The following is a 26,718-nucleotide window of genomic DNA, read 5'->3' as shown; positions in this document are numbered from 1 at the left end:
ACTCCAATACCAGGGGACACACAACGAGATGCGGAGCGCAGGGGCCCCTTTTTCTCAGAGAACGTGGTACGCGCTGCTTTACATACTAAAGATGGCCAATCAAAAGTCAACATGTGTCAGGGCTGCGCAGCCTTGCAGCCTCCGACAGCCTTGTAGGCATGTTTCAAATGACTTTGAGGTCACGTGTATCGTCATTTCAAATATCCCCGAATCTCTCTGGTTGCGTGCATCCACTGCGTCTTTCGCTCTCATCGTGTCTGCGCATCCGTCTCTTTTCTGCTTGACTGGTGTGTCACTTTCCACAAGACGCTCATAAATGGGCGAGGCAAAAACTACGCCCGACATAAAAAACTGTTGACCGACAATCGATCCTGTGTCTACCTGGCAAGATGGCTTCCACGAACGACATTCGCGATATCATGAACCTGGGCCAGGCAGGGCCCCGTCAGCCTGCGCCCAAGAAGAAAAAACATGTTGATCCTCACTCGCGCGTCACCGGTGTGAAGCGAGAAGTACAAGCTCTCATGGGCGATTCGGTCCCTCCCATCGCCATCGTCGAACCACGCTCCTACAAATCGAGACCGTCAATCTCCCAGAAATTGTTCAAGCCGCGTCACTGGGAGGAGAGACCATTTGTGCATGGTGGGAGGACTGACGGATTGGTGCTGAGACACTGGAAGCGGTCCATCCCCGGCTCGAACGCCCGCACGCCAGTTGTTACGAATGGCTCGGCGGATGTAGAAATGACAGATGAATCAAAGGCATCCCCCGCTGCGCAAGAATTACAGTTTGAAGAAGAGTACCCGTCAAACAAGTGGAACGTCAAGGTCCAGATACCCTCCTACACGGATGAGCAGTATGAGAACATGTTAAAGTCAGAGGACTGGACGCGGCAGGAGACCGATTATCTCATGGATCTGTGCCGGGACTACGACTTGAGATGGATTGTTATCGGCGATAGATACAACCCACATGAAATTCAAGCTCCCCAACCGCCGGTCCAAGATGGAGAGGCTAATGCGAATGGCAGCGAACTTGTGGTGAAACCTCATTTTCCCCAGCGTTCTATGGAAGCCCTCAAGCAACGATACTATGCCATTGCCGCAAAGCTTATGGAAGCGCAAACTCCAGCAAGCACAATGACTCAGGCTGAATTTCAACTCTGGGAGAAGATGCGCAATTTTGATGCAAAGACTGAAACAATGAGGAAAGCGATGGCGGAGAAACTATTTGAACGCACCAAGGACGAAGCCGATGAGGAGCGAATTCTTCTCGAAGAACTCCACCGAATCACTAAGAACGAGGACGACTTCATCAAAATGAGACGGGATCTGTATGCGAGACTCGAACCTGTGGCACCTATCAGAAGAACCGAAAGGGGAGAGGAACAGTCTACTGCCATGTATCAAACCTCCGGAGGACTTTCTATGTTACTGCAGAGCCTTCTCGCCAAAGAGAAGAGGCTGAAACGGCCCCCAGTTCCTGGCAGTAGTGAGACAGGCGCCGCTTCCACTCCCACCGAATCGCAGAGATACGAGAAGGGCAGACATCCACCTCAATACAACCGACGAGACACAGTCGACACGCAGGCTACCGATGATGCGCCCAGTGCACAAAAGAAAGGCTCAACGTCTCAGCCCAGTGTTCGAATCTTGTCGCCTCAAGAGGAAGCACGGTTCGGTGTCTCTCATCCACAGGAAAGGATCACAAGCGGCGTGCAGTTCCGCCATGAGAAGATCAATCGCCTCACTATGGCCAAGAGCCAGACTCAAACAACCAAGATTCAGGCTGCTTTGACAGAATTAGGAATTCCACCTCGATTGCTTATGCCTACGGAACGAGTATGCCGAGAGTTCGAACGGTTGGTCACTGAGATCAATATGCTGCTAGACTGTAGGAAAGTGAACGAGAAGATTGCGACCGAGATCAAGATTTTGGAGGAGGCTAGGCGGATTAGGTTGGGATTGCCAAAAGACGGAGAGCCCGTTGCTCCTTCGGACACTGCCCAGCCTTCTTTTCCTACGACCGCAGACGCAATGGAGGTCGACGATTCTCAAGTGGCAAACGATTCAAAGATTGAAGCCACGAATGACGACTCCGTCGCCGTGGTTGAGGAGGACCAGGACGCTGAAGCCGAAGACGATGTCCCTGTGCAGAAGGCTGATGAGAAGGGTTCTGTCGCGGGAGATGTGAAGGACGAGAACGCTGTGCCAGCAAGCAGGCAAGCAGATGAAGCAGAAGCAGACGCAGGAGCAGACGCAGACGCGGAGGCGGAACAGGACACAGCCCAAGAGAACACTTCGAAACAAGTCGAAGATCAAGAAGAAGAGAGCGATGAAGCTAAAACAGGTGAAGATAACGACGACGAGGACGAGGAGCAGAATGAAGAAGGAGTTACGGGTGTCGATGAAGAGGATGAGGAAGATGACGACGATGCCGAAGAAGGTGGAGAGGATGGTCAAGCTGATGTTGATGAAGACGAAGAGGATGAAGATGCCGAGGTTACTGGGACACCGCAGAATGAGAGCGATGCGGACGAGGATGGGGATGAGGATGAGGATGAAGAGCCAGACGTGGAGGCAGAGTCTGACGAGGAAGCAAACGACGACGAGGACGATGCGGACTCGGACAATGAAGTCGAAATTGACAATCAAGACGAAGAAGACAAGGACGAGGAAGAAGACGAAGACGAAGACGATGATGGGCCCGCCGCAGCAGAGGCCGACGACTCGGATGATGATGACGATGCTGAGGAGGAGCAGGAGGAGCAGGAACCAGACGAAGAACCTGCAGCTCTCAGTGTTCCGGCACGCGCCCACAAGCGCTCTGCCAGCGTCATATCCGCCGCAAGTCGCGCAGGAAGCAATCGAAGCGGGATTGGGAGGAAGAAGAGACGGTGAAGAAGAACTTTGGGAGGGAGCTGGATCGATCTGATTGTTGGGGCTTGTCTGGGACCTGATCTGATCGAACCTTGCCTATCTATGTAAACCAACCACAAGACTCTCTCTCCGTGCTCGTGCTCGTGCTGTACGGGTACAGACTCTTTCCACCAATACGCAAGTCCGTTCAGCTCATTCACTCTGCACGTATTCCGTCTCGTGATCTCTGCCGTCCTGTCGCGAACACAACGTTAATCGTCTCATTTCCCGTCCATGCGTAGTCCTCGTAAGCCAGCCGGAAGTCAATCTCCCAGGCCAACTCACTGTCCCTGCAGTGCTTGCGCCGATCGTTCACAGCATATCTTTCCATCACTCATTCGTTCATTCATCAGTCGGACTCGTCGCTCGTCTCTCATGACCCATCCCATTCATTCATCACTCAATGTTCGTTCCATCGTCCCATCGTCCCATCTCTCCCCTCCTTCTCTCCGTCTCTCCTTCGATCCATCTATTCCTCTTCGCTCACCTCGCTCTCCTCGTCCTCGCCGGGCCACGTCGTCATCGGGAGGTCCTCTTCCACATCGTCGAAGTTGAAGAGGCTTTCAAGGTCTGCATCCCCACTCGCATCTCCAATACCGCTATTGTCCTCCACAACTCCCTGTTCAAAGTCCGCAGCTGGGTTTGCTTGGCCCTGAGCCGAGCCCTTCTGGCTCTCCTTGGCCGGGCAGTCCATGGTCTGCTGCTTCTGGGGTTCCTCCAACAGGGCGATGATGTCTGCCACTTCTCCATCGTCGACTTCCCAGAATGTTGTCGCTTGAGGGTTCTCGTTGTCTTCGGGCAGCGGGAATTGTTCGTTGTGGTCAATGACCGTCAAGTCGTAATCTCTGAGTTGTGCCTCCATGTCCTCGTCGGTTTCGTACTCGGCATCCATGTCTGTGGTTGAAATAGTGGGTCGTGGTGGAGAGCTTGGTGTTCGAGGACGGACATGAGCAGGCTCTTCGGGGAGAATGTCGACTGTGAAAGTCTCGCGGGCGCTGCTGGATCCAGAGATGTTGGTGGCTGAGGTGACACTGTTGAGGCCGGTGAGGGCGGTGGTGAGATCCGCTGATCGTGCTGCAGATGCTTTGGCTTTTCCCTTGCCCTTGTCGCGAGTGGTGGGCTTCTTTGGTGTGGCTGCTTTGGTTTTGGTGACCTTTGAAGGCTTGGGAGCAGCAGACGCGGCTTTCAGAGCCGGTGCTGGTTTCGACTTTTGGATCGAGGACCGGCGGTCTGCAGCTGGTGTGGTCGTTGCGACGTTGTGGACAGCAACGGCATCAAGAAATCCAGTGGTCGTATTCCCAGCTTGCTGAAGACTCCACTCTTCCAGAGGATGAGGCAGGTCGCCGTTTGCCTTCCTCAGCGCAAGGTTTTGACTTGGTTGCATCCAGCCATAGTCAGACTGTTTGCGTTTCTGGCGCTTTGCGAGGCTGATGTCTTCCATTTCGGAAGGTGGCGTATCAAGCGGTCTTGGTCTTGGGGTTTCGACTGCCAGAGGTTGAGTGCTTCCTGCGCTTGAGGATCCAGCTTGGATTGTTGGCGGAATTGCGGCAAACGTCGCCATCTTTTGGGCACATGTTGTTGCATGCACTACAGCCATTGTCTGTCCGTCAGAGCTGCTGCTCTGAGCCAGCTCATCGCGAGCGGCACGGGCTAGAAAGTCTTGAATGGAGTCACTTCGAAAGACTGCAACAGGTTCTTCGTCAACGTTGGTGAGGTCAATGAATTGAAGGGCAGCCCTTTCCACGCTTGGAGCTCGCAGGTGATGACGGCTGCTGTGGTGCAATGGGCACAAGTGGCAGATGTCAGCTCTGAGAAGTACATCTCTATATTCCTGCTTCAATCGCTGCAGTTTGGCTTCGTAATTCTGTTGAAGTGGTGGCTTTGTTCGATTGCTCGCCAAAATTGCCCGTTCCATGGTCCTAGGGATCACTGGGAAGAGTCTACCGTCTGGTCCGATCAAGAAGTCATATCGGCCTAGAAGAGTATTATAGTAGCTTGTGGCTATGATAGCGTCTTTTCCCAGGGCCGCGTTCTCAGTCTTGAGCTTCCTGATTTGTTGCTGGAGCGTTGCGACTGTTGTGCCATGCTCTTGTTCGAGCGAAGAGACTTTATCCTTGTAGGTTTGTATTTCGGCCTGTAGTATGTGCACAGTCTCCTGAGTTTGCGTCTGTCCAGTAGTGTCGTCTCGCTGGCCTTGTGTGAGGAAAGTGTTTCCTTGATTGTTGCCATGGCCAAGATCTTGGAAGTGTGCAGAGACAACGTCGAGTTTGGCCAGCTCTTGATCGAACAGATTGGCAGTGAAGCCCTGGACACTGTTGTCAATCGGACCGAGAAAGTCTTGCATTCCCATCGCATTGGTGTCGGTGAAGTATGCATCGTTGAACGAATAAGGGGCAACGACGTTGGTCATTTGCTCGCCATGAAGTCCAACGGTGCCTTCGGGCGACAATCCAAGCAGATTGTTCTGGGTTGGAGGATGGATGTTCCCAAGACCGTTGCCAGTATTTTCGATGTTCGGTAGTATGTTGCTTGGCATTTGTATCTGATGAGATCCGAGAGGACTGCCACTCGGTTTGGGCATTTGAGGTGAGAAGCTGTGTAATCCCATAGTTTGCTGTCGAAGCGGGCTTCCATAATCCCTTGAACTCTGAGCCATGGGAACAAGCGGTTGAAGAGAATTGTTCATAGCAAGAGAGTTCTGGAAGGCGTGGTTCGGTATTCCCATGAGATGTTGTTGAACGTGACTGACGTTGTTCAAAGGATTTGAGGTTTGGCTGTTGGGCGCGCTGTTGGTGGCATTTCCTGTGAAGTCGTTTTGAATGAAACTCGTGTGGTACTTTGAGTTTCGATCCATAATTAATCCGTGAAGCGTTGCAATATGGACAGGTGTTGATGTCGACTAGAGCTCCGATGAAGTTGTTGAAGAGAGAAAGAGTCCTTAATTGTCGCTCAGGTCTCTGTATTGGCTGATTTTGTCTCTCAGGTGCGGGTTAAGTCGATATGGATGACGGGGTCCGAAGGGATCTTGTGAATCTGTCCAAGATTCGATGAGGCTGTCTATCAACAGATTGAATGAAATCTGTGATGATCGTGTCCGTAAAATTGACTGGCGGAGATCGAAAGGGGTGACGCCTCTTGAAGTACGAGGGCAGTGCACAAAGAAGTCTTCACTGCACAGCACACGGTGTTACTAGGTTCAGGCAATGTGCATGATTCAAATTCTACTAACCTGTGAAGATCCGCAAAGCTCACTTTCTGTATGCAGCAAACGGGATTGAGGAGGGCGCAGTTTTCATGCCGTTTGGCTCTTGACGATTCCAGGTGTAGATGTCGTGTCTGATGAAGTGAATTTCAATATCCAGGAAGAAGCAGGATGGTAAGGTCGGTCACGAAGAGAAGAACACTTCAAGCAGGAAATTGTCTCAAGGCACCACAAAAGGGACCTGCTTCGTGGACGGCCAGCGCGCCCGCGACACTGCAACATTCTGTTGCGAGAACACAAAGTCTGGTACAGGGCGCAGACCGTGTGTTCGCACCTGGACTGTCTCGGTCAATCCAGTGGTTCCATACTTTTGGTGGGTTACCACTCACCTTTTGGTGCTGCCATTCTGGCACCGCGTCTCACAGCAAAAACCCAAAAAGCAGTCCATAGCATAAGGAGCCACACCGGACCAAAAAAAACACGTCTTGTCAACTTGTAATAGCACGGCTGCAAAGCTTCCACCTCTTGAACCAACCTTGACTTATTCAACCGTTGTTTACCCGCCTGGTTCGTGCAAGAGCGGGACCATCATTTGGACTGTACAAATCGGGAATAAGAGCATGATGGTCGACATTGCTGGCGTTTTGTTGGGAAAATCTCTCAACTGATGGCCTTGTGATTGCGGTCTGGGAGCGACGGCGTCTGTGTGGGCGACATTGACGGCCATATGATTTGATATATATACGAGCATGAATGGAGAGATGAAGTCGGAAAGAGTCCACACACACACGGAGATATTTAAGCGAGAACCAGCCTTATTTTTGTGCATCGCTCATTGGCTCGTTTACCTGCGGCCTGTCTTAAAGCAGCGGGCTGCATTTCTGCGGTACTACGAGGCTCTGACGCCTTGAGGTACGAGGCTGGCGTTACTGGTCGTCACAAAAGAATCTCATCCCCGCACCCATCTCCATCTCCAGCCTGTGCATCAACACAACCAGCATCCACAAGACTGAAAGCTGTACCAAGTACAAAGCCCGACATCAGAGGCGGCGCCTGGGGGCCATGAGCCGTCAAAATGAGCGTCATATTGTGTACAGGTATTGTTCTTCTCGCTGTCGCAAATGTTGGGCAAGAGGCTAATCCTTACTTCAGCTGGCTATGACCATACTATTAGGTGCGCCCTCTGCCTTGTTCCCTCACCTTCGCTTTCAAAATTGACCTTTGCTCGTGTCCTGTAGATTCTGGGAAGCACTGTCAGGGATATGTTCAAGAACAATTCAACATCCGGAATCACAAGTCAACAGACTATGTATCACACCAGACAAAAAGTACCTGGCGGCTGCGGGTCGTCATATGGTGCGTCTCTACGACATCAAGTCCAGCAATCCCAACCCTATCATGCAGTTCGAGGGCCACACGAACAATGTGACTGGTGTCGCGTTTCACTGTGAAGGGAAGTGGATGGTCACTAGTTCCGAAGACTGCACAGTAAGAGTTTGGGATACCAGGTCGGGGATGGTTCAGAGAAACTATCAACACTCGCATCCAGTAAATGACGTGGTGATTCATCCAAATCAAGGAGAGCTGGTCAGCTGTGACCGAGGGGGGAATATTCGCATTTGGGATTTGGGCGCAAGTCGGTGTACCCATCAGCTTGTCCCTGTGGAAGACATTTCCATGGCCAGCGTGAGCGTTGCGAGTGATGGCTCTCTACTGGCTGCGGGAAACAATCTGGTAGGTTGAAGGATGTTGGGTTTCGACAACAAGGGCAAAGCTCACAATGCTTCTCTAGGGCGACGTCTACATCTGGCGCGTATACCAAAACCACGACTCAACCACCCTTCTCCCTTGCCGCGCATTCAAGGCCCACAAGGATTACCTCACGCGCCTTCTTCTGTCGCCAGATATAAAATACCTTGCGACATGTAGCTCCGACCATACCGTGCGCGTCTGGAAGATCGACATGAACGAGGAACATTTGGAAGATCTCAATGAACCCCAGAATCCACCAATATCACAGCAACAGCAAGAAGCGCCAGCAAAGCAAACAGGACCACTCCCAAACAATCCCAACACAATCACACTCTCGCACTCGCAACCTTCCCTGCCGAGTGCCGAAAATGACAAGCACACCGACTCCTCCCCAGACCCAAAACTGTCCCACTCCACCCCTTCTCTCGCCTCGACTGCTTCCCAACAATTCCGCCCCACCACAGACCTCATCTCCCTCCGCCGTCCGCTCCCCTGTCACGCCATATTGGACATCCACCAACGCTGGGTCTGGGATTGTGCCTTCAGCGCTGACTCCGCGTATCTTGTCACTGTCTGCTCCGACCACTACGCTCGCCTCTGGGAGATCCTTACGGGGAAAATCATCAGGCAGTATAGCGGCCATCACAGGGGCGCGGTCTGTGTCGCGTTGAATGATTACAGCAATCCGCCTTAGGGAACGGATTGGGAGGAGAGGAACGACGTGGACGAGTTTGAGTGCAAGGAAAATGGGAATGACAGCGGTGAACCCGACACTGAAGACGACCAGGATGGCGGAGTAGCATTGAGTCTGTTGTACCCCGACAGCCGCAACACCAACGGGACGTAGGAATGGCTCTGTCCTTTGCTCGCTATGATTGAGAGACAGATTTAGGACAGCCGTGGATCGAACAGAGTCTTTTTTTCGGGGGATTTTACTTGGGGGACGGATAAGAGATAGGACCTGAAGGGAGCTCGGAGTTTGATGAATGAGACTCCTACCTTGTGCACAACGGGACACCTGGTAGCGAATATCGTGATTATGGAACACAAGGCCCGGACCGTAATGTAGCACACGGGCCAGAGATAGCTTTACATGTCCTTTCAAAAAACCCCAAAGATACATCAGCACGACGTATCGATGAAGTCGAGATAGGACTTATCGCCTACAAAAGGATCAATTATAGGTGTCAAGTATGCTCTGTTCGTGCACTATTGATTTGTTTTTCTTTTTTTCCTTTTCTTCTTTGGTCTGCGCGTGATAAACCACAAATGAGCACCTCCAGAAGAGGGATGCTCTGATATTGCAAAGGCGTAGGAAGCTCGGGAGTCTAGAGCTCCAGGCCGGGGTACAACACCCACACCAATGAATGCCACCGTAGATCCGTCGCCAGATTTCTGTGATGCTCTCTTCTCGACCCTAAAGCGGCCCCCCGGAGCCCTCGACTCTCTTTCCATGTGTCCATATCTCCCTCTCTTTCATTCTGTCAACGGCTCGGGCTTGTCGTCCTCATCGGTAGGCCACCGCCTGTTTCTGTTCTCCACGTTCGAGCCGCCATGCCTACGACTCGACCACCCTAAGCACGAAGTTGACAATGACAGCTGCGAGAAGGGCGACGGCCAGCACAGTCGGTCCAATCCGGTCGTCGAACCCACCCTGGCCCCTGACTCGGATAGCCTTCGCTCGCCAGTGGAACGTTACGAGTGCGTATATCATGGCCGCCATGGCCACCAGGGTGAAGAGTCCCGCGGATATGCGGCCGACCGAGTCTCCGAAGTTGAGGAGGCCGACGGCCAGCCCTCCCAGGATGACGGTGAAATTGAGCCACGAGAGGAAGGTCCGCTCATTGGCAAAGAAGACCTTGGGCTCGACGCGCGTCGGCAGGGCGATGCGTTTGCCTGGCCCGGTTGAAACTGTTAGTCGCAAAAGTCATGCGTTCAAACAAAAGACACCGGGTTGGGTGGGCATTGGAGCAAGCAACCTTACCGGGGGCGCTCTGAAGAAGTGGTTGTTCGGACATTTTCGGCCTGTCGTATACTGGGATAGCTATAAACTGGTAACAGTGCTGGTGATGGGAGCTTGGTTTTTTGGGAGATTGGTCAAAGTTATGAAAGCGGTAACATATGTATGGTTGTAACCTCTTGTCGTTTTCTCTGCAAAAGAAGTTGGTCTCCTGCGGAAACCCAAAAGACTCGCAGGTCTCGGGGTAAGTTCGAGGAACAAGCTTTCGCTTTTACCTGTGAGCTGCTGCGAAAACTCGCCTAGGGACACAATCCTCTGCGGGGAGAGAGGCACCTGCTCTCACCTAAGCTTCTCATTCGCCCTGCCCCTCTCCTAAGCTTTCTCGCCTTTTCCAGGGGCACCCGTGGGTGTGTCTGCTTCACCGTGGGCGCCAGTGGGGGACAAGATGTCGACTCTACTGCGGAGGGTTAAGTCCACCATTACCAGTTTTGACCCTTCTCAAAATAATCAACCTCAGGGTGCATTGCATACAGTCGATCAACCAGGCAAGCCAGCAAAGCGACACCGACTGCGAAAACACCACGACTCCAACCCGAACCTGCTTGACTTAGGTCCCAATAAGCGCATCTTCACATTACGCCAAACCCAACATCCTCCAGAACACGGGACTCTCGCCGAGTTTCGACGTCGACTTGCGCGAAAAGCCTCGACCTTCAGTTTGAGAACTAGACATCGTCAGGGAGAGCGTGAGCAGGACGAGCTGGTCAAGGAAGAAGAGAAGTTTAGAGAATCGGTACTAGTGGGAAGCGAAAAGGGAAGCCCTACGAGGAAGTCGCAGGAACAACCAGACAGCGCGCCGCGAGAGACCAGACTCCAAGGCGAAGAGAAAGCGTGCAGACCTGCAGGGAACGGGCCAGACGAGCAGCCACACACGAGAGAGTCCTCTGTGACAACAGTTGCCCCTTGCGACCCAGCTTCTACACTTTCTGTCAAAGAACATCCATCGCTTTTCAAAACAGACTCACACCCTACACCTGATATTTCCACTGCGTCGCACGATCTGCTCCGCAAAACCCAATCTACATACATCACCAAATACGTGGCAGGAGGAAAGATCGCTGTTAAGAAAATGGCATCGGATCAAGCACCCCCTCCCGTGCCCTACACCCGTCTCAAGGAGATCACAGAGAACGTAAGTCGCACTTCGGCCAACCACCGTGAGGGTGTCCAAAAGCTGTACATTGCAGGGCGCTAACTTCTCGGTTTCTGGCCGGATAGGCATGCGAAGCCGCCCTTTCAGGGGCAACGTCTTACTCGCACTCAGAAACTGAAGGTTGGAACACAATGATCATCAACAGCATCCTGGGGGCTCTCGTGGAAGAGACAACGGTAAAGCCCGCTCCTGGATCATCGACGACCAGCCAACCACAATACAAATACGTGGTGAACAGCACAATCATCCAGCACGCGGCCCCCTCTCCGGCCTCGACCGGCGACGACACAAAGAAAACGAGTGGTCGTCGAGGCATGCACGCGGCAAGTGGAGCCTACTGGAACAACGAAAAGGATGGTATGTGGAGCTTCAAGTACCCTGGTGCCGATAGCAAGGGCTTGGATGTGGTCGTCGGCATTATCTGGGTCTGGGTCGGGTGAAAGGCATCTTGACCGGCTCTTGCCTGACGGACAGCAAAGCGGATGGACGGCGTTATGCAGCATTCCTTGATTCGGAGCACCTTCGGACCACTGATATGGACTTTCATTGGCCAAGCAATGTGCAGCAAAGCCCATGGTCTTTGGAAATTGCAAACTTCACTGGGAACAAGACTCGGGGGGAGGCATTAGGCGTGCCGGGCTTTTTATGTCAAGCGAACGAATGTTGCTTTCCCACGCGGTCGTTTTCTGAGTTGTTGGTTATGGGTGGCTGTGCTGGGCGTTGAAATGCAACGGTGGTGCGGGAAATTCTTTACTTTGGCATCAGGGGGGAAACGTGCTCGTCATGCAGTCAAAAATCCAATGCGAAGCCGGTGCGGACGATGATTTGGTGGAAGGCTCACCATGTAATGTTTTGCTGGACCGTTAGCAGGAACGGCCTTCGAGCCAGTTGTTTTCCACTCAACCATTGAATGATTGATGGAGAAAATTTCCCTCACTTCGCATCAAGTCCGATTTCCGGGTCTGTTTGTGGGTTACGGGGACGCACCCAGCAGCCCTAAACGGTTGTCTCTGTCGCCACTGATTCGGGCTCTGCCAATCTTTTTTTCCCGAGCTTTGGGGATAAACTTTGCTAGGAATTCGGGTTGTGAGTTGCTTAAAGTTCGTCGGCGCCTGACTCGGGTGACTGGGCGTCAACGATGAAGCTGGAGCTGGTGGACTTCAGCGCTTGATACGTGGTATGATATCAGCTGGAGGGAGATGTCTCAAGTCCCAAGGCTCCGCATAGGTTCATCCGCACCGTACTCGTACAAAACCTTGTGTACCTGTTTGTACCTATAGTACTTGTACACAGCATAATCAACCGACGGGACCCCCCAGCACGGTTTCGGTCTTCTCCCTGCCTTACGTACAAGATTTTGTCCTCGTCTTGTGCAGAGCAGTGAAACCCAAAAAAAAGAGACAACGTTCTCTTGGACGCTACTCCGCCCTGGGTTGTTTTGCAGTGCGCCTGTTAGAGTTTGAGAATGTGGTCTCTGGCCGCAAAAAAAAGGGCATTGGAAATGAGTCGGGTACCCCCATCTTGTGCGGCTTTTACTGGGTCCAGTAGAGGGATGTTTTTTCTTGCTAGGGGGCCAATGTACGGAGGATTGGATTGGAGTTCGGTGTCGCCGGTCGGCGTCACAGCACATGACTCCAGAATGAGAGAGGGGTCAGCTCAGATTTTCGAGAACTGGGGGAGGCTGTGATTTACATACAACCCTTCAAGATCGCGTATCGAATGTGCTGATCCTTCAGCATCGAGAACGGAGTGTCCGAACACGGCCTTGTAGAAAGCTCTTTCACTAATGGGTGTGATTGGCTCTGTGACATGAGGCTTAGTGTGGCTTTGATGGGGCTTGAACATGTCGGTCATTAGCCGAAACAGCACGCAATAACAATACCCAACTCAGGTGATGGGGATAATGAACAAATGGTGGGGGTAGCCGGAGAATTTTCTCCAATCCTGACTGGCAACCCGAAAGGGGTACATTCAGGTGTCTCTTTTGGGGTCAGAGATGCATCGCCATGATCGCTTAACTGTGGTCGGTTGGATGTCGAGATCGACGAGTTACTGGGTGCAGAGGAGACTGCGGTGGCCGCGTTTGGCACTAATCTGAATCTGACATCTCACGTACATAGTCTGAAATTGGACTTTGGTGAAGAAGGGTACACCGTGGTCTTTTTTCACAAGGACATTTGCTCTTTCTCTCTTTCCTGTCTCCAAATTCGGTAAACGGAATGTGCTGCTACTACGGCCACCACTCGGCGTCTGGAGGCGCAGGAATGGCAGCATTATTGATCGCTTAGGCGAATTTCAGCTCCATGGAATTCCAGGAAACGATCGGCAGTGACATAACTAGATTTGAATTAGACTTGAAACTTGTTTGCAGCAGGCACAATATCGAGGGGAAACCCCCTTTCCAGGAGATGCCTTCGTCAATACTGTAAGACGAAAGGAAGACCGGCCTTGTGATCTCAACGAGACTGACGCGTGGGCATGACACAGCTGGATCGAGATCAGCAAATATTTGACCTCGTTTGAACTGAGTAGCCCTTGATGCTGCCGCCCACCGGAGCCCGGTAGAGTGTTCCTTCCGACATCTTGCAGTCCCTATACAGGAAGCCTCATGTAGACATTGAGATCTCGAAGCTCTGTGCTGTTAGCTGCTAGAGGAGAAAGGGGGGTCACTAGGACATGAGAAGCAAGCTGGATTCCAGAGGCCAGATAGGGGCTCGAGAAAAAGTACCCAACAGGCCCCGATATGCTTGTTATAACGATGAGGCTTGAAAGCGGCTCCCCCTGGACTCGTTTCATGCCGAAAAGGCTGGTGGCTCGACCCAATAACCCAGCAACGCGGCACCAGCCGGGGTATACCAGGGACAGTATCAAAGCTGAGCAACAGGCGACTGGGTCAACTCGCTTGAAGCAGGGAAAATGGAGGCGTAGGCGAGGCGATATTATGAGGATGCCAACGGTTCCGAAATGGCATGGTCGAGGTCGCTAGCCAGTGCATCTCGTCCAATTCATCACTACTCGGCATACCTAGGCTTTCTCAATCCCACAGCCCGATCTCCGATGTAGAGGAATTCGGCATCTCCCGTGATAGACAGCTCTTCGCAGCACGCAGAGTCTCGTGGGCACGTTTGCTGTAATTTTGGCAATAGGAGGAAGTAACAAGCAGCGGTGAAAGGGAAAAACTTTGCATCTGGCCGCATTTCAACAACGTCAAGCATGTTCGTGCGGGATGTCGTTTTCAAAGACCCTTGTCCCCTGTCGTTGTACTGGCTGACTCTTTGCCTGGGGATCCTTGTTCAAGGTGCCTTCTGGTGGGCGGAAAAGGCCCGGGGGTACCTGTTAGGGCGCAGGGCACGGCAGGGCATCGAGATGGTTTGATGGAACAACTCGCAGGACCGTGTCCATAGAGTAACCACCTAGCTAGCACTTGTAAGTGAAGCGTGGATGATTCACCAACCCCCAGCCTTACCTGGTGACAGTCCGTGTGTCTTCGTTGTATACATGACCAGTCGAGTGCGGCTGAGCATCGTCAAGTGGTAGCATTCAAGGCCCCTCATGCTCGATCTGACCAGGTGTTTTCATGTGCTAATGTTTGTACATTTGGGTTTTGGGGATTAGAAAGTGAAAGAAAAAATGGCACAGTACGAGGTACTCGGCAGCTAGTACTGCACTGCGCCAAGTTGGTCGGCGTGCATTGGGTGCGCAGGTGGCTTGCAGCAAGGGCGAACTCTATGACACAGGCTTACTGGGGTTTCTCGCCCGGTCTCGACCCTTTGATGGCTGCTGCAACGCATTTTTGGTGTGATTCACTTGTCTTTTTGCTTTGTTGTTGGGCATCCCCCAGCCAGCTTGGGCTTGCTTGCAGCTCAGAAGCAGCCACGCAGCCTAATCCTCTCGCTGTCATAGCCACAGCAGATGCCCAAGTTCGCGAGACAGAGGTGCCAACTACGAGGGTATTTTCAGTCCGAACAGCTGATGTCAACATTGTCACCCAAAGGAGAAAACCAAGATGAAAAAAAATTGATGTGAGATCGGCTGCTGCAGCCTACTTGGGGTACAACCCGCCGTGGCATGGGCACGACTTGTTCTCGTGGCTTGTCATGGGCCCACGCCCTCTTCCTCCTTTCCCTGCATTTTCGGTTTTGTGCTACTCGTGCATGCTACCACCATCCACTGCATCTAGCAAAACTGACCATTTGGGTGCTTTCCTCCTATTCCTAGTCATTTAGTGGTCCCCTCGCAACTCTTTTCAACCCCCCTGTCCACTGCGCAACAGCTTTGCATCATGCTGCTCCTGTGCTCCAAATAGAAAGCATGCGCATTCGAAAGGACAACTAAGGTTCCGTCAACTCCCATATTGTCTCCTAGCACCCGCTCGACGATGTACCCCCAACTCCTACTGCATGGAGTACAGCTGGGATGCAGTAGCTGACCCTGTGATGCAGAGGACCGATAGTGGTTAGACCTTCTCATCCCTCAGTCAAGGACAATGGAAACACCAGCCCCAAGTCTTTTTTTTCGGGCAATTGTATTTCGATCGACCTACTCCACCAATCTATTGGTGCAAGCGAAATCCTACGGCTGCCAGATAGTCTAGTCTCGGCAGCGTCACCAAATACCTCGTACACTCCTACCCAAGGGCTTCATCCTCCTTCCTCCACGGGCCCGGTCACTGCATAGTGGCAGCTCCAAATAGCCTGGCGAGCCGAGAAAGAAGTTCGCTTATGGGTTTACTACTCGTATGCGGAGAACAAGTCCCTCGAAGCCATCGGTGGGGCGCGGGATGCTATGTCAACCCGAGTTTTTGAGGTTCAGATGGCTGTGCGCTACCATAGTGGGCAGCGGCGGCGGGTTTGCAAAAGATGGTGCGCCCTGGTGCTTCTTCCACTCGTTGTCGTCATACCTTGGGATAAGGGACCTTTGTGAGTGGTTAGGGCCTTGGGGTACATCGATGGATCTCAAACCATTACAGCTGAATAGGTCAGCCCATACCCTACCCCGTACAACCAGCTAACGGCGCCGAGCGCTGCAATGCAAGCTGGACCGCGTGGCAATTCTCCCCAAACTCTCGACGGATATGCTTCTCCTGGCATGGCTTCGGTCTGATTGCTTGGGTTTACAGTGGATTTTCTTGGAGGCTCCCGCGGCTGAAAAAAAAAACAAGAGCAAAAGGCCCACCTACAACTCGTCATGGGTCGCCGGCTTGATTGGCCTGATTGGGCAGCCAATCTCAGAACTAACCTGGCGACTAGTAGTGAAGTATCCTCACACTTAAAATCCTTCTTCTGGGCCGTGGCCTTGCCAACAAGCTCTGAGACTATGCCCATCTCAGCCTCCCTGCCGTCAAAATCTCAGATCCCCCTCCTCTAAGGCTTGCTATTTGCGCGGTGCCTGCGCTGCCCGTGTTCGACAACGAAGTGAGGTGTGACTGGATACCGAATCCACCCTTTTGTGGTCTTACCGTTTATGGCAGCCCGCACTCTGCCGAACGGCGGCCCCGGCCTGCGGACTGCGGCGATCTCGCGTCTGACGTCCCCCTATGGGAAGCCTACACAGGCTTCGGACCAAGGACGAGGTCCCAGGCGAGAAACCCTTGCTCACCTGGCGCCATGGTTTTGGTGCATTGTACCCTCGCTTTCCAATGGCTTCACTACGAACCCCTGCATGCCTCATTCCCAAGCTGGACCAGGTCAGTCTTGCCGAGACTCGAATGAGAACTTCACTGCCATCCTGGGATCCCTGGTCCCTCTTTGCTGTCTCCTTCTGCGCAGGCCCGGCTGCGTTGGATCCCCATCCACTTCGGCCAACGGCAGAGAAAACCAAACCCTACCAAAGCGGCTGTGGCTGACTATACTTTCCATTTCGCTCGCGGGACAGACCTGGCTGCCCTCCAGGACCACCAGGGCGGGTCCCCATTGCGAACACTCACCTAACCCAAATTTTGATAGACCTATATGTGTCAATCTGCTGGGTCCTCAGGGCAGTGTATCTCCACAGATATAGGCAAGTGACCGCCAGACTCATGAATCAATCAAGTTCCTCAGGCTCCGACTCGTCTATAACCGTTTGGCCATATTCGACTCAACTTGACTATTCGCAGGTCGGCCGTTGCGCTATTCTGCTCCCGATTCTCGCTGCTGCCCAATCAGACAGGCAACACTCGTCTTAAGACATTCGGATCATTTCATCTCCTTTTAATCCTGGACATATCGCTTCTGCCACGCCTTGCGTTACAATTTCCACAGGCTCTGTGCATCTCAGCTTTTTGTCCTCCACCTCTCACTGGAGGACCTTTTGCCAGGCGGCCACGCTTTGCTTTTGCGGATCCTTCCATTTGCGCCCGGCCTTACGTACTGGTCGAGCTGGTCCAAATCCACGTCAATGCAAGAAGCACCCAAGGGTACTTGAATGATGTCGGTCGCCACAGAGATCATCCATCAGACCAACAGTGAAATCATCCAAATCGTCGCCATGTCGGAGTCGGGCAGTGAAGCAAGCAAGGCAGCAAAGAAGAGGTATGTAGACACGTCCTCGTCTCATTTCTTCGGATGGGACTTTCGCTGATTACAGTTTCAGAGAATACAATCGCAACGCCCAGCGAGTGTTCCGTAAGTGGTGCTCTGCGCCTCCCGCGGAACGCCCCTCCTAAATTTGCCTCCGAACCAGGCACTAACTTTCCCACCAGGCCAAAGGCGAAAGGAACACCTGAACAAACTCGAAGCCGCTCAGCGCGAACTCAACAGTATTCAGGTGGAAGAAGTCGAACGGCTTCGTCGCGAGAACCAGGCACTTGCTCAGGAGAATGAGTCTCTGAAGGCTGCTTACGGGTCGCAAGCCAGCTCACCAGGTCCGACACTGAGCCCGAGTGAGGTCAGAGGGTCTCCTTCGGGATTTATGGCATATGGAGCTGCGCCCGCCGGCTACCTGAGTCCAGTTTCCGGGGCTCCTTCTTATGTTCCGGGCCCTGTCCCAGTCTCGTTACCTCAACCCGCCACGACGCCATTATCGAGCGCCAGCAGCGACCCCAGTACCCTCGTCGTTGTTGTCCCCAACAACATCCGCGAAATACGTCGGTCGCTCCACCAGATGTTCGCCCCCCTCCTCGAGATTCCCGTCATTTCCAATCCACAAACGCATTTGGCCACTCTGGCAGCCTTGGAACCATCACTACCAGGAGCCTTGAAGCCTTCGCAGCTCCAGCTGTCGACGCCGCATCATGCTTATATAGACATGATTCCTTCTCCCAGTCTCAGAGACCGACTTATTGCAATTGGCCCTGCAAATGCCAATACATTCTTAACAGAGGCTTGCACAATAGCATGCGACATTGAAGATACAGGTCAAATGATTGTGTGGGGCGAAGATTGGCTCAATGAATTTTCTTGGGAGTTTTCTGCCGGCGTTCTAGAACGCTGGGGAGGCTGGCTTCTTACTTCTGAATGGGGTCAGAGAGCCAACTTTTGGCGACGTCAAAGAGGAGTTCCGATTCTTCCGGGCTACGACTGATGAGTTGAGACGACAGTGTTTTGATCGCTTAATATCGACAGGCCCAGAGCTTGAAAAGTCGTCTTGCTCACATGGCGCCGTCCAGGCCAACGGCAGACTGGGGATACGGTACATTCAAAGTTGGGATATGTTGATGGGACTTTCATCGTCTACAAGGTAGTTCGATGTCTTGATGAGGAGGAGCCAGTCCTTTCCGGGTTGCAAGTTCAACTCGCTATCTATTCCAGGACCCGCCACCCTTCAAATCCGTGTTGGAAATGGGCGCAGGTCGCCTTTTCGATTCCCTTGAACTTGTCCAAGTCCATATTGTACAACTCTTGTCTACCCCTATATGTATAACAATGGAAAAAAAGCTCCCTTTCCTGCTTGCTAGGGTGCAGCATCGGATCTGGCCCTCGTCCGGTGGACCACCTCACGAAGGGTTTCGCGCTGTCTGTGGGAATCGCATCGCAATCACTGATGGGAGGACTGGAGTGCATCTTTGAGACAATGACTGTAGGTCTGTGGAAATTCCCAGTCCAATAACGTGGTCTCAGGTGGCGGGATGTGCCTGCGGCATCAGACTGTCAGTGAAAGTTGACGGGAGCTGGGAATAGAGCTGGATGTTTCAAGGTGAGCTTGATACCTCCCAGGATACATATTTGTGCTTCTGATCTGACTGGATTTCGAGGCAGTTCCTCGTGGTCAACTTGTCTTTGACGGGCGCAGTTGCAAACATTTTGAGACAAATACGTGTGGGTTATCTTGATCCGACGGATTTTACGTACAATGCCATCAGATATCTTCGGCATTACAAATCGGCATCACAACACGCTCAGATCCGCGCGACATTGATATAACAGGAAAACCTCCTGTTTCCAATTCCTGCGATATCAATGAAACCAGCGCAGGGCCTGATTCTTGAACAGATCCAGGCTAATGTGAGGCATGGAGGGACGTTATGAGGAGAAGATCCGGGCCGTCAGTAGCAGGGAAAGAATTTGCTCGAAGACTTGTGGGACAGATGGCGGAACTCTCTTGATTCCAATGAGTAGGCAACTCATCGATAACCGAAGCTTTGTATGCGGCATTTCAATCCTGCATATGCTTAGCTGGATGAATATTGGCCGTCTTCAGCCAGACCAACACGGCCTCCCTCAGAGCCCGACCAGTTGTAGCCAGACAACATCAAAGTTTAATCCTTTCGTCAATGAATCCATTGTTCTTCACTTCCTCGGTGGAAAGAACCTGTAACTGGTGCGAACGCTAAGAATCACACCGGTCGATTGGAAGATATGCCAACCAACAACCGATACCAAGCAAGCCCAGGAAACATATGGCTCAAACTCACCGTTGAAACACCAAGTCGACCACTCTTGGGATGAGGGCAATAGGTGGAATAGACGCCCAGTCAAACACCAGAAAAGCAGACTGAGACCATGACGGGCAGCTGATTTGATCAATGGCATATCGACTATTGAGCCTTAGGCACCAAAAGACTGTCCAATCAGACTCACGTATCTCGACCTGCCGCTGTGGGAAAGACGCTTGCCTCTGTCCTCTTTGGCTCTTCAACCAAGCCGTTTTGGGTCTTTGGGCCAGGTTTACCTTCACCAGTATTTGGACACCCCCTACCGACGTATCCTCTGACACGACACCACGACTGCCTCAAGTGCCTCAACGGTGATGTCAATGATGTTCTGAACACACTTTGCAAACTATGCCGACCATAAGGGGACAAAGATGCAGCCCCAAACACTCACCATCCGTTGCCTTGCCCGTTCTTTACAGCCTCGCTTCCGTTTGCTACCTGACTTTTGAATGCTATAGAGGGAACACAAATTCTGCAGCTGAGAGCATGCATGGCGCAAGAGGAGGCTCAATGCCACACATCATATCACATCCTCAGCTTTCATCGCTGTGGACGCCGTGGAGACAAGGGTCCCAAAGTGCTCGACACCAAGCAGCTCCTCAGGCAGACAAACACGGTGTCTGCTAGTCTCGACCCCCAGCTGTCCTGAAGCATTGAGTCCACGGAGTTGTGATGCGGTGAATCCGCTCTTGATGCAGAGTTCCTCTCGGATACCTATATCTGCCACATCAATAGGGCTCCAATCGCTCCACACACGCCATAGCACCGAAATACGAACTACACGAGTTTAGGCACCGATCTGAAATTGATCTGGATTTCTTTGCCTTTCCCCGCCCTCTCCGATGGCATTCTTCGTCTGGAGCCATTGACGAATCCAAGGATTGCTCGGCAATAATTTCCTCATACAAACTAGACTCTTGGTACCGACTAGCATGCCCCGGAAAATATCTCCAGAGGCGGTGTGGGGACTGATCTCTTCGTCTATCAAGATTCAGTCCAACCCGCGTCTGCGGTAGCCTCCCTGCGTTAGTCCCTGCTGATCATCCAATCAACTCTGGTCTCTGACGTTGCCTAATCGGCCTGTGGCGGAGACTCCCGATCGATGGAAACCAGGGCTGCTGTGGGCCGCAAGATCTGGAAAAGAAGGAATCATGATTCATGCCAGTGGTAACCGACAGGCAATCGATTGGATTTCTCTGCGAAGCCGACGGCAGAGATTTAGCTCTCCATTCACAAGGAGGATCGGCTTCCGGCCTGCTTGTATAGGAGTAGGGAATATGCTTGGGCGCCTCAATACCCCGGCTCGAAGAATTTGCCATGCCGAGGAATTCAGCTTGACTCCCGGCTCCCTGACGATCCTCATGCTTTTGTCCTCCTGTCACAATTCCTCGTTCGCTCATGGTCTTTCGTTTCTAGACACGCTTCCACCTCAGGCGATATTGTTGAAAGGATGGGCTGTGCGCTGGGGAAAGAGGACAGAAGGAGGAGGATGAGCCACCTCCGGGTCGAGAGGCGGCTCAGGCACGACCAACAATCTCGGAAAAAGGAGGTAAAGATCCTCATGCTAGGTTGGTGCCTTTGAGAAAATGTGAGCTGTGTCCGCGATACTGAACGTTCGGACAGGGGCTGGCGAATCTGGGAAATCCACCGTGCTGAAGCAGCTGAAACTCGTCAACGGAGGCGGCTATTCCGCCGACGAGCGTTGGTACTTCAAAGGGGTCATCTTCGCCAATATCTTCCAGTCCATGCAAGCCGTCTTGGAGGCCATGGATGTCCTTGGCATACCATTCTCAAACCCTGCGTCCGATCGGCACGCGTCGGCAGTCCTTTCACAAAGACAGAAGATGACTGCCGCAGAGTTATCTCCAGAGGTACACCACGCCATCAAGGCTCTTTGGGCCGATGCCGGTGTGAAAACCTGTCTCTCACGATGCAACGAATTCCAAGTCTCCGATTCTGCACGGTAGTACGTCGCCAGCACAGGGTGTTGGGCAGACCCACGGTTCACCTTTTAATTCCTTCTAAGATACTCTTTCTAATCATGGTGGCAGCTACTTTGACTCTATCGATCGGATCTCATCCCCGAACTTCGTCCCCGACGACCAAGACATCCTCCGGTCCCGGCAGAAGACCACTGGTGTTGCCGAGTTCGCCTTCGAATCAAACAAGGACACGGTCTACCGCGTCATCGACGTCGGCGGGCAGCGGTCTGAAAGAAAGAAATGGATGCACCACTTTGAGGATGTGGGCCTGGTCCTCTTTCTCGTCGCCCTGTCCGAGTACGACCAGATGCTCTACGAGGATGGCTCGGTCAACCGCCTGCAGGAGGCTATCAATCTTTTCCGCGACGTGTGTGAGTCCCGGTGGTTCACGCATTCGACGGTCCAATTGGTCTTCAACAAGACAGATCTCTTCCGGGAGAAGCTGTCTCACTCCCCACTCGAGGCTTTCTTCCCCGATTATGAAGGTAAGGATTCCCCTTCTTTGTCGCTCCCGGAACTTTGATTCCTCTACCAACGCTTCGTCTTGTGTGTCAGCTGCCCTTCCAACGTTGCGAGGTATTGTTGCTGACTTCGCGTGGGGGCATCCGGGGAATCAGGCGGGTCAGCCTACGATGCCGCCTCCCAATATATATCGGACAAATTCAAGTCGCCGAAGCAGGCGAGACATCCGGATTTCTTCATTTGCGCGACCGACACAGCGCAAATCAAGCCGTTGATGGGAAGAATCGTCGACACGATGGGAAAACGTTCAGGTCCGGCAGCCTCGGAAAGCGCGCGGCCATGACACCTGTAGCCCCGTTTCTGCAGAGAGCAAGTCCTACAAATCAGCATTTCCACAATACGAAGTATCTGAAGCTGGTGGGTGCCTGACCATCTATCCCCGGTCTGCTATTGGTTTCGGATGTGACTCTGTCGCAGAAATCCTCTGTTCGCTGTTCAGCAAAAGAATCCACTGTCAAAATCGCGCCGGGTGGGAGGCACCTATTCATTGGTGTAACTGGACCGCTCAACATAGCAATCATATTTCGTCGAGATCCAAATCATCCCACTTCTCGAGCAAATACTCCAAGCCAATGTTATCGATGTTCATCGACATGTTCTTATCGACGTCCATATTGGTGTCGGAATCGCCTAGTAAGTGGTTGCACTCGTCGGAGAGGATGATGCCATTCTCCTTGGCTTTGCGGCGCAGGAGGCGCAGGACCCCTCGACTCACGCGGAACCTCCGACTCGCTGCGCGGAGGTTGAGGCAAAGTTTGAAGAAGGCGTCTTGAGACTCGGGTCGGTCATTCAGTTCTTCGAGCAAGGTGAAAGCACCGATGGTGGCAGGCTGCATGATAATGACCGGGAAATGGTCTGCGCCCCAGTTCAAGCGCATTTGCTCGAGCAGGTTACTGATGTTTTTGGCGGCCGACATGCAGATTTCAATCCAATGGCTGCGCACCGAAGACTTCGGCGTCCGCGCCAGGGACGGTCGGTTCGATACCCCGGCGTCGAGGGCGGCTGTTTGTTTCGAAATTGTCAGGTTGACCCAACTGTGGAGTGCACTGTCGATAAGCGCAAGAGTACGAGGTACAAGACGTTAGCAACGAGAAAAAAGCTCTTCGCCGATGGATGGGGAAAATGGACCACAAATGAAGGCAGTTCCTCATTGAAGAAAATGGACTAGGGAGGCGTGGATACATGGCGCGGGGGGAACACAGGGTTTCAGCTTACTGCAAGGCAATGACATGGGGCATAGCGTTGTCATGCATCTTCATGCACTCTGGTAGATGGTCCGGCCAGTCCTCTACCTCGTGGTACACGCGTGTAAATTTGTCCTTTGCTCTGCCACCCTCGTTATTCTGTTTCTTCTCGAACAGTGTCTCGTCCAAGGTCGCCTTTTCGGCGAGCGAGATAAAGGCGAGATAGTGGCACTTGGGGTGCCACTCGAGACTCGGATGGGGGACGGGGTATGGGGCCCAGGACGACGCTCGCTGTTGTTGGCAGCCGCCGGACTGTGTGATGGGTTTCGGTCGCGACGGGCGGTCAAAGACGCGGACCTGCTTCAAGGCGAGGCCGATGAGCGGGTTGAGGGCGTACAGGGTCCACTCGAGCCGGCAGAGGCAGGAGTCGACCTTGGAGAGATACTCGTGGGTCATCAAGGGGTCGTGCTCGATCCTTTGACGCCACTTGCTCAGGCTCTTGGAGAGGAAGATCTGCTGGTACAGAACGCCGTTCCCTAGCTTGTCTTGACCGTTTATGTTGAGGCTGGGGGAACACGATGCGGCAGATTGTTTGTGAGCAAGGGGAAAAAAAAGCAGGAATTGAGACACATCGAGGGAATCAATCATGGTGTGCACCGCGCCGACTTACTAAGTCCACTGCACGCCCAACGTTGCCACCATGGCCAGAGACACTTGGCCTTCTTCGGCTTCGAGCCCCTTTTTGGCTTCGTTGTAGAAGTGGTCCCGAATCTCCATGTTGGGATCTGTGCCATCCTCTTCCAGGGTGTCGAGTAGCTATCATGTGGGCTGGAAGTCAGTTTCACTCTCGTTTGACAAATCTCATGGGTTTCTTTTAGTGGGAAGGGAAGGATTGGGATGAGACTGACACAGGCGTCGGCGAGGATCATATTGACCAAGTAGGGAGTGCATAGCAGGCTCGAAGGATCACCCGATCTCATGGCTTCGAGAAAGAGATCTTGGTCCACCCAGTGCCACCAGGGATGGGCCCAGGTAAACCAAAGAGAGATGAGGTGCGAGACGAAGTCGTCGTCGTCGGTGACGGTGGTCCACGGCTTCGCGGGCACGGATATCGGGGGGTTCACGATATCCTGGATCCGGCCTAGGCGGGCGCGGTGCCTTCTGTACGTCGCGGACGTCCCCTGGCGGTGGTTCTGGAGGTCCAGTTCTCTGATGCCACCGAACTCGTGTTCGAGGAAGCCGGCGAGGTCCTGTCGTCCAGTGTTGCTTCGTATCAGACTAATCAGAGCGTTCAGCTGGTATGGTCCTCCTGTGCGGATGGCGTGGAGCAGGGCATCCAGCAGATGGCGGTCTTTCTCCAATGATTCCAACCGTCGTTTGACCGCGAGCTTGCGCCGTCCGTCGTCATATTCGTCTTTGACACATTCGGTGTTTCGGGAAAGGCACGAAGCGCAAGGGACGCCGCCGTCACACTGGGACAAAAGTCAGCCACTCCCGCCGTCTCATTTTCGTTCCATCTCTCTCAGACACAACCACGGGCTTTGCGAGTGGCTTGAAGCACACGTACCTTGGTCCGGCGTCTCCTGCAAGCCAGGCACGCGAGGCTCACTTTCTTGCGAGATGAGGAGGGCTGGGGGGCATTGTCAGGGTCGGTGTCTGGAAGCGGGGCGAGTTCTTGGGACATGATTATGACCATTTAAAAAGAAGCCGAAAAAGAGATAAGGGACCGAGTTGGGGTTTCTTTCTTTTGGAGCAAGAAATGGGATGTAACGAGGGGAAATACAAGTTCTGTAAATGTATAATGGATCTTTGGTTTCGCAGTTGCTCGAAGCGAAGTCTTGGGAGGAGTAGTTCTTCAAAGTGTTTGGGGTGTAAGGCTCGCAGACTTTCTTTTTTCGCAGACTCCCACAGTCTTTCGCAGGCGAGACATGCATGACATCAATCCTTTTGCGCAGAAGCAGAAGCAAAAGCAAGGCAGAAGATCTGGATTGCTATGACGAAACCGAACATCACACAGCCCATCCAAATCGATTTTGACAATCCATCGGAAAACGCATCCGCGGGCTCGTTGGATCTGCCAGTCAATCGTTGCCCGCCCCGGAAATATCGTGCACGGGAGATCTGCGCGCGCTGGGTATAAAAGTATCGAGGAGGACCCGAGTTGCCTTCCGTGCTTCCCTACTGCACTGCTCTCTGAGCTCTGTTGTACTTGTTTCGTTTCCCTAGGGCTGACATGCTGAAATTTCCCCAGGGTCGTTCGTCTCGCCGATCGAGAATCCCAGACGGCTATGCATCCACACATGGTCGTGAGCTCGGTCTCTTCGGTGCCTGTTACGGTAGAAAGAAAACTATTCGTCAAACAAAAAAGCCGGTAACAGCTTGAATATGCAGATTTCTGGGGATGGAATGACTCTGTGGAAGGAAAGAATCACGCTGACCTGACAGGCTGACCACTGCTATGCTTCAGAGGGACAGCCCGATGGAACTACAGAGGATGATTGGACAGGCCGTCTTCAGCATCAAACACCAACGAAAGGTCCGATCGCCTGACCCAGCTCTATATCCGTGAGGCTGGAGTTGTCTATTCCTTCAAGCCAAGTCTGTAGCAACACTGTGACTTCTTGATGCCGGATAGACATGGGATAATTTGGCCGCGTGATATATTCGTTGGATTTCACAAGCTCGAGTTCGGCATCTTTCTCTCTCTGCTGGCTGTCTTTATCAGTCACGGAGGATGAAAGAAGATATCCGGTGGAGATATGACCGCCCCCCTCGTTTCCCTCACGAGTTGAACAAAAGGACGAACATAAGACATTTACGGATTGGCAGTCGAGCGGTACACGAAAGAAAAAAAAAAGAGGCGCGATTGGGATAATTACATACCACGATACGAGGGCGCGCACCAAAAGTACTGTTTACGCTAATTCAAATGACAAATATTACTTACTATGAAAGGAGATTTTCTGAGCTTGTAGGCACTCTTACCTATCTCTTAGCTATAAGTCAGATCTAATAGGCGGCCGCCTAACCTATATTTCCAGTCTCGCTAGGCGCTATAGGCGTTAAGTATTGAGCTCCGATATCTCCGGGGGTAGTTGTAAGGGGCAACGAAAATTAGGTCTATCGTCTTT

General features: G+C 52.7%; 9 protein-coding genes across 9 annotated transcripts; 6 read left to right on the top strand and 3 right to left on the bottom strand.

Annotated features, from left to right (window-relative positions):
• Window positions 1–389: 389 nt before the first annotated feature.
• AYO21_03484 (hypothetical protein) lies at window positions 390–2,900 on the top strand (the record flags this gene model as incomplete). Its single annotated transcript, XM_022653458.1, has 1 exon — window positions 390–2,900. One exon carries the CDS (start codon window positions 390–392, stop codon window positions 2,898–2,900), a length of 2,511 nt encoding a protein of 836 aa, XP_022514268.1.
• Window positions 2,901–3,387: 487 nt separating this feature from the next.
• AYO21_03483 (hypothetical protein) lies at window positions 3,388–5,772 on the bottom strand (the record flags this gene model as incomplete). The annotated part of the gene is made up of 1 exon (XM_022653457.1): window positions 3,388–5,772. One exon carries the CDS (start codon window positions 5,770–5,772, stop codon window positions 3,388–3,390), a length of 2,385 nt encoding a protein of 794 aa, XP_022514267.1.
• Window positions 5,773–7,797: 2,025 nt separating this feature from the next.
• On the top strand, window positions 7,798–8,719 carry AYO21_03482 (hypothetical protein; the record flags this gene model as incomplete). Its single annotated transcript, XM_022653456.1, has 3 exons — window positions 7,798–7,854; window positions 7,913–8,527; window positions 8,567–8,719. The coding sequence occupies 3 exons, from the start codon at window positions 7,798–7,800 to the stop codon at window positions 8,717–8,719; spliced, it is 825 nt and encodes a 274-aa protein (XP_022514266.1).
• Window positions 8,720–9,430: 711 nt separating this feature from the next.
• AYO21_03481 (vacuolar transporter chaperone 1) lies at window positions 9,431–9,890 on the bottom strand (the record flags this gene model as incomplete). The annotated part of the gene is made up of 2 exons (XM_022653455.1): window positions 9,431–9,783; window positions 9,857–9,890. 2 exons carry the CDS (start codon window positions 9,888–9,890, stop codon window positions 9,431–9,433), a joined length of 387 nt encoding a protein of 128 aa, XP_022514265.1.
• Window positions 9,891–10,277: 387 nt separating this feature from the next.
• Window positions 10,278–11,087, top strand: AYO21_03480 (hypothetical protein; the record flags this gene model as incomplete). The annotated part of the gene is made up of 1 exon (XM_022653454.1): window positions 10,278–11,087. The coding sequence occupies one exon, from the start codon at window positions 10,278–10,280 to the stop codon at window positions 11,085–11,087; it is 810 nt and encodes a 269-aa protein (XP_022514264.1).
• Window positions 11,088–11,176: 89 nt separating this feature from the next.
• AYO21_03479 (hypothetical protein) lies at window positions 11,177–11,485 on the top strand (the record flags this gene model as incomplete). The annotated part of the gene is made up of 1 exon (XM_022653453.1): window positions 11,177–11,485. One exon carries the CDS (start codon window positions 11,177–11,179, stop codon window positions 11,483–11,485), a length of 309 nt encoding a protein of 102 aa, XP_022514263.1.
• A 5,968-nt stretch (window positions 11,486–17,453) lies between these two features.
• AYO21_03478 (hypothetical protein) lies at window positions 17,454–18,548 on the top strand (the record flags this gene model as incomplete). The annotated part of the gene is made up of 3 exons (XM_022653452.1): window positions 17,454–17,557; window positions 17,613–17,650; window positions 17,728–18,548. 3 exons carry the CDS (start codon window positions 17,454–17,456, stop codon window positions 18,546–18,548), a joined length of 963 nt encoding a protein of 320 aa, XP_022514262.1.
• A 2,801-nt stretch (window positions 18,549–21,349) lies between these two features.
• AYO21_03477 (hypothetical protein) lies at window positions 21,350–22,404 on the top strand (the record flags this gene model as incomplete). The annotated part of the gene is made up of 3 exons (XM_022653451.1): window positions 21,350–21,467; window positions 21,523–21,865; window positions 21,951–22,404. The coding sequence occupies 3 exons, from the start codon at window positions 21,350–21,352 to the stop codon at window positions 22,402–22,404; spliced, it is 915 nt and encodes a 304-aa protein (XP_022514261.1).
• Window positions 22,405–22,920: 516 nt separating this feature from the next.
• On the bottom strand, window positions 22,921–25,271 carry AYO21_03476 (hypothetical protein; the record flags this gene model as incomplete). The annotated part of the gene is made up of 5 exons (XM_022653450.1): window positions 22,921–23,449; window positions 23,619–24,152; window positions 24,258–24,403; window positions 24,496–25,059; window positions 25,155–25,271. 5 exons carry the CDS (start codon window positions 25,269–25,271, stop codon window positions 22,921–22,923), a joined length of 1,890 nt encoding a protein of 629 aa, XP_022514260.1.
• Window positions 25,272–26,718: the final 1,447 nt, after the last annotated feature.

This window comes from Fonsecaea monophora (assembly GCF_001642475.1).
Source record: "Fonsecaea monophora strain CBS 269.37 chromosome Unknown Scaff17, whole genome shotgun sequence".
Taxonomy (NCBI): domain Eukaryota; kingdom Fungi; phylum Ascomycota; class Eurotiomycetes; order Chaetothyriales; family Herpotrichiellaceae; genus Fonsecaea; species Fonsecaea monophora.
Note: the sequence above shows the minus strand (reverse complement) of the source record. Positions and strands in the feature narration are given on the sequence as shown.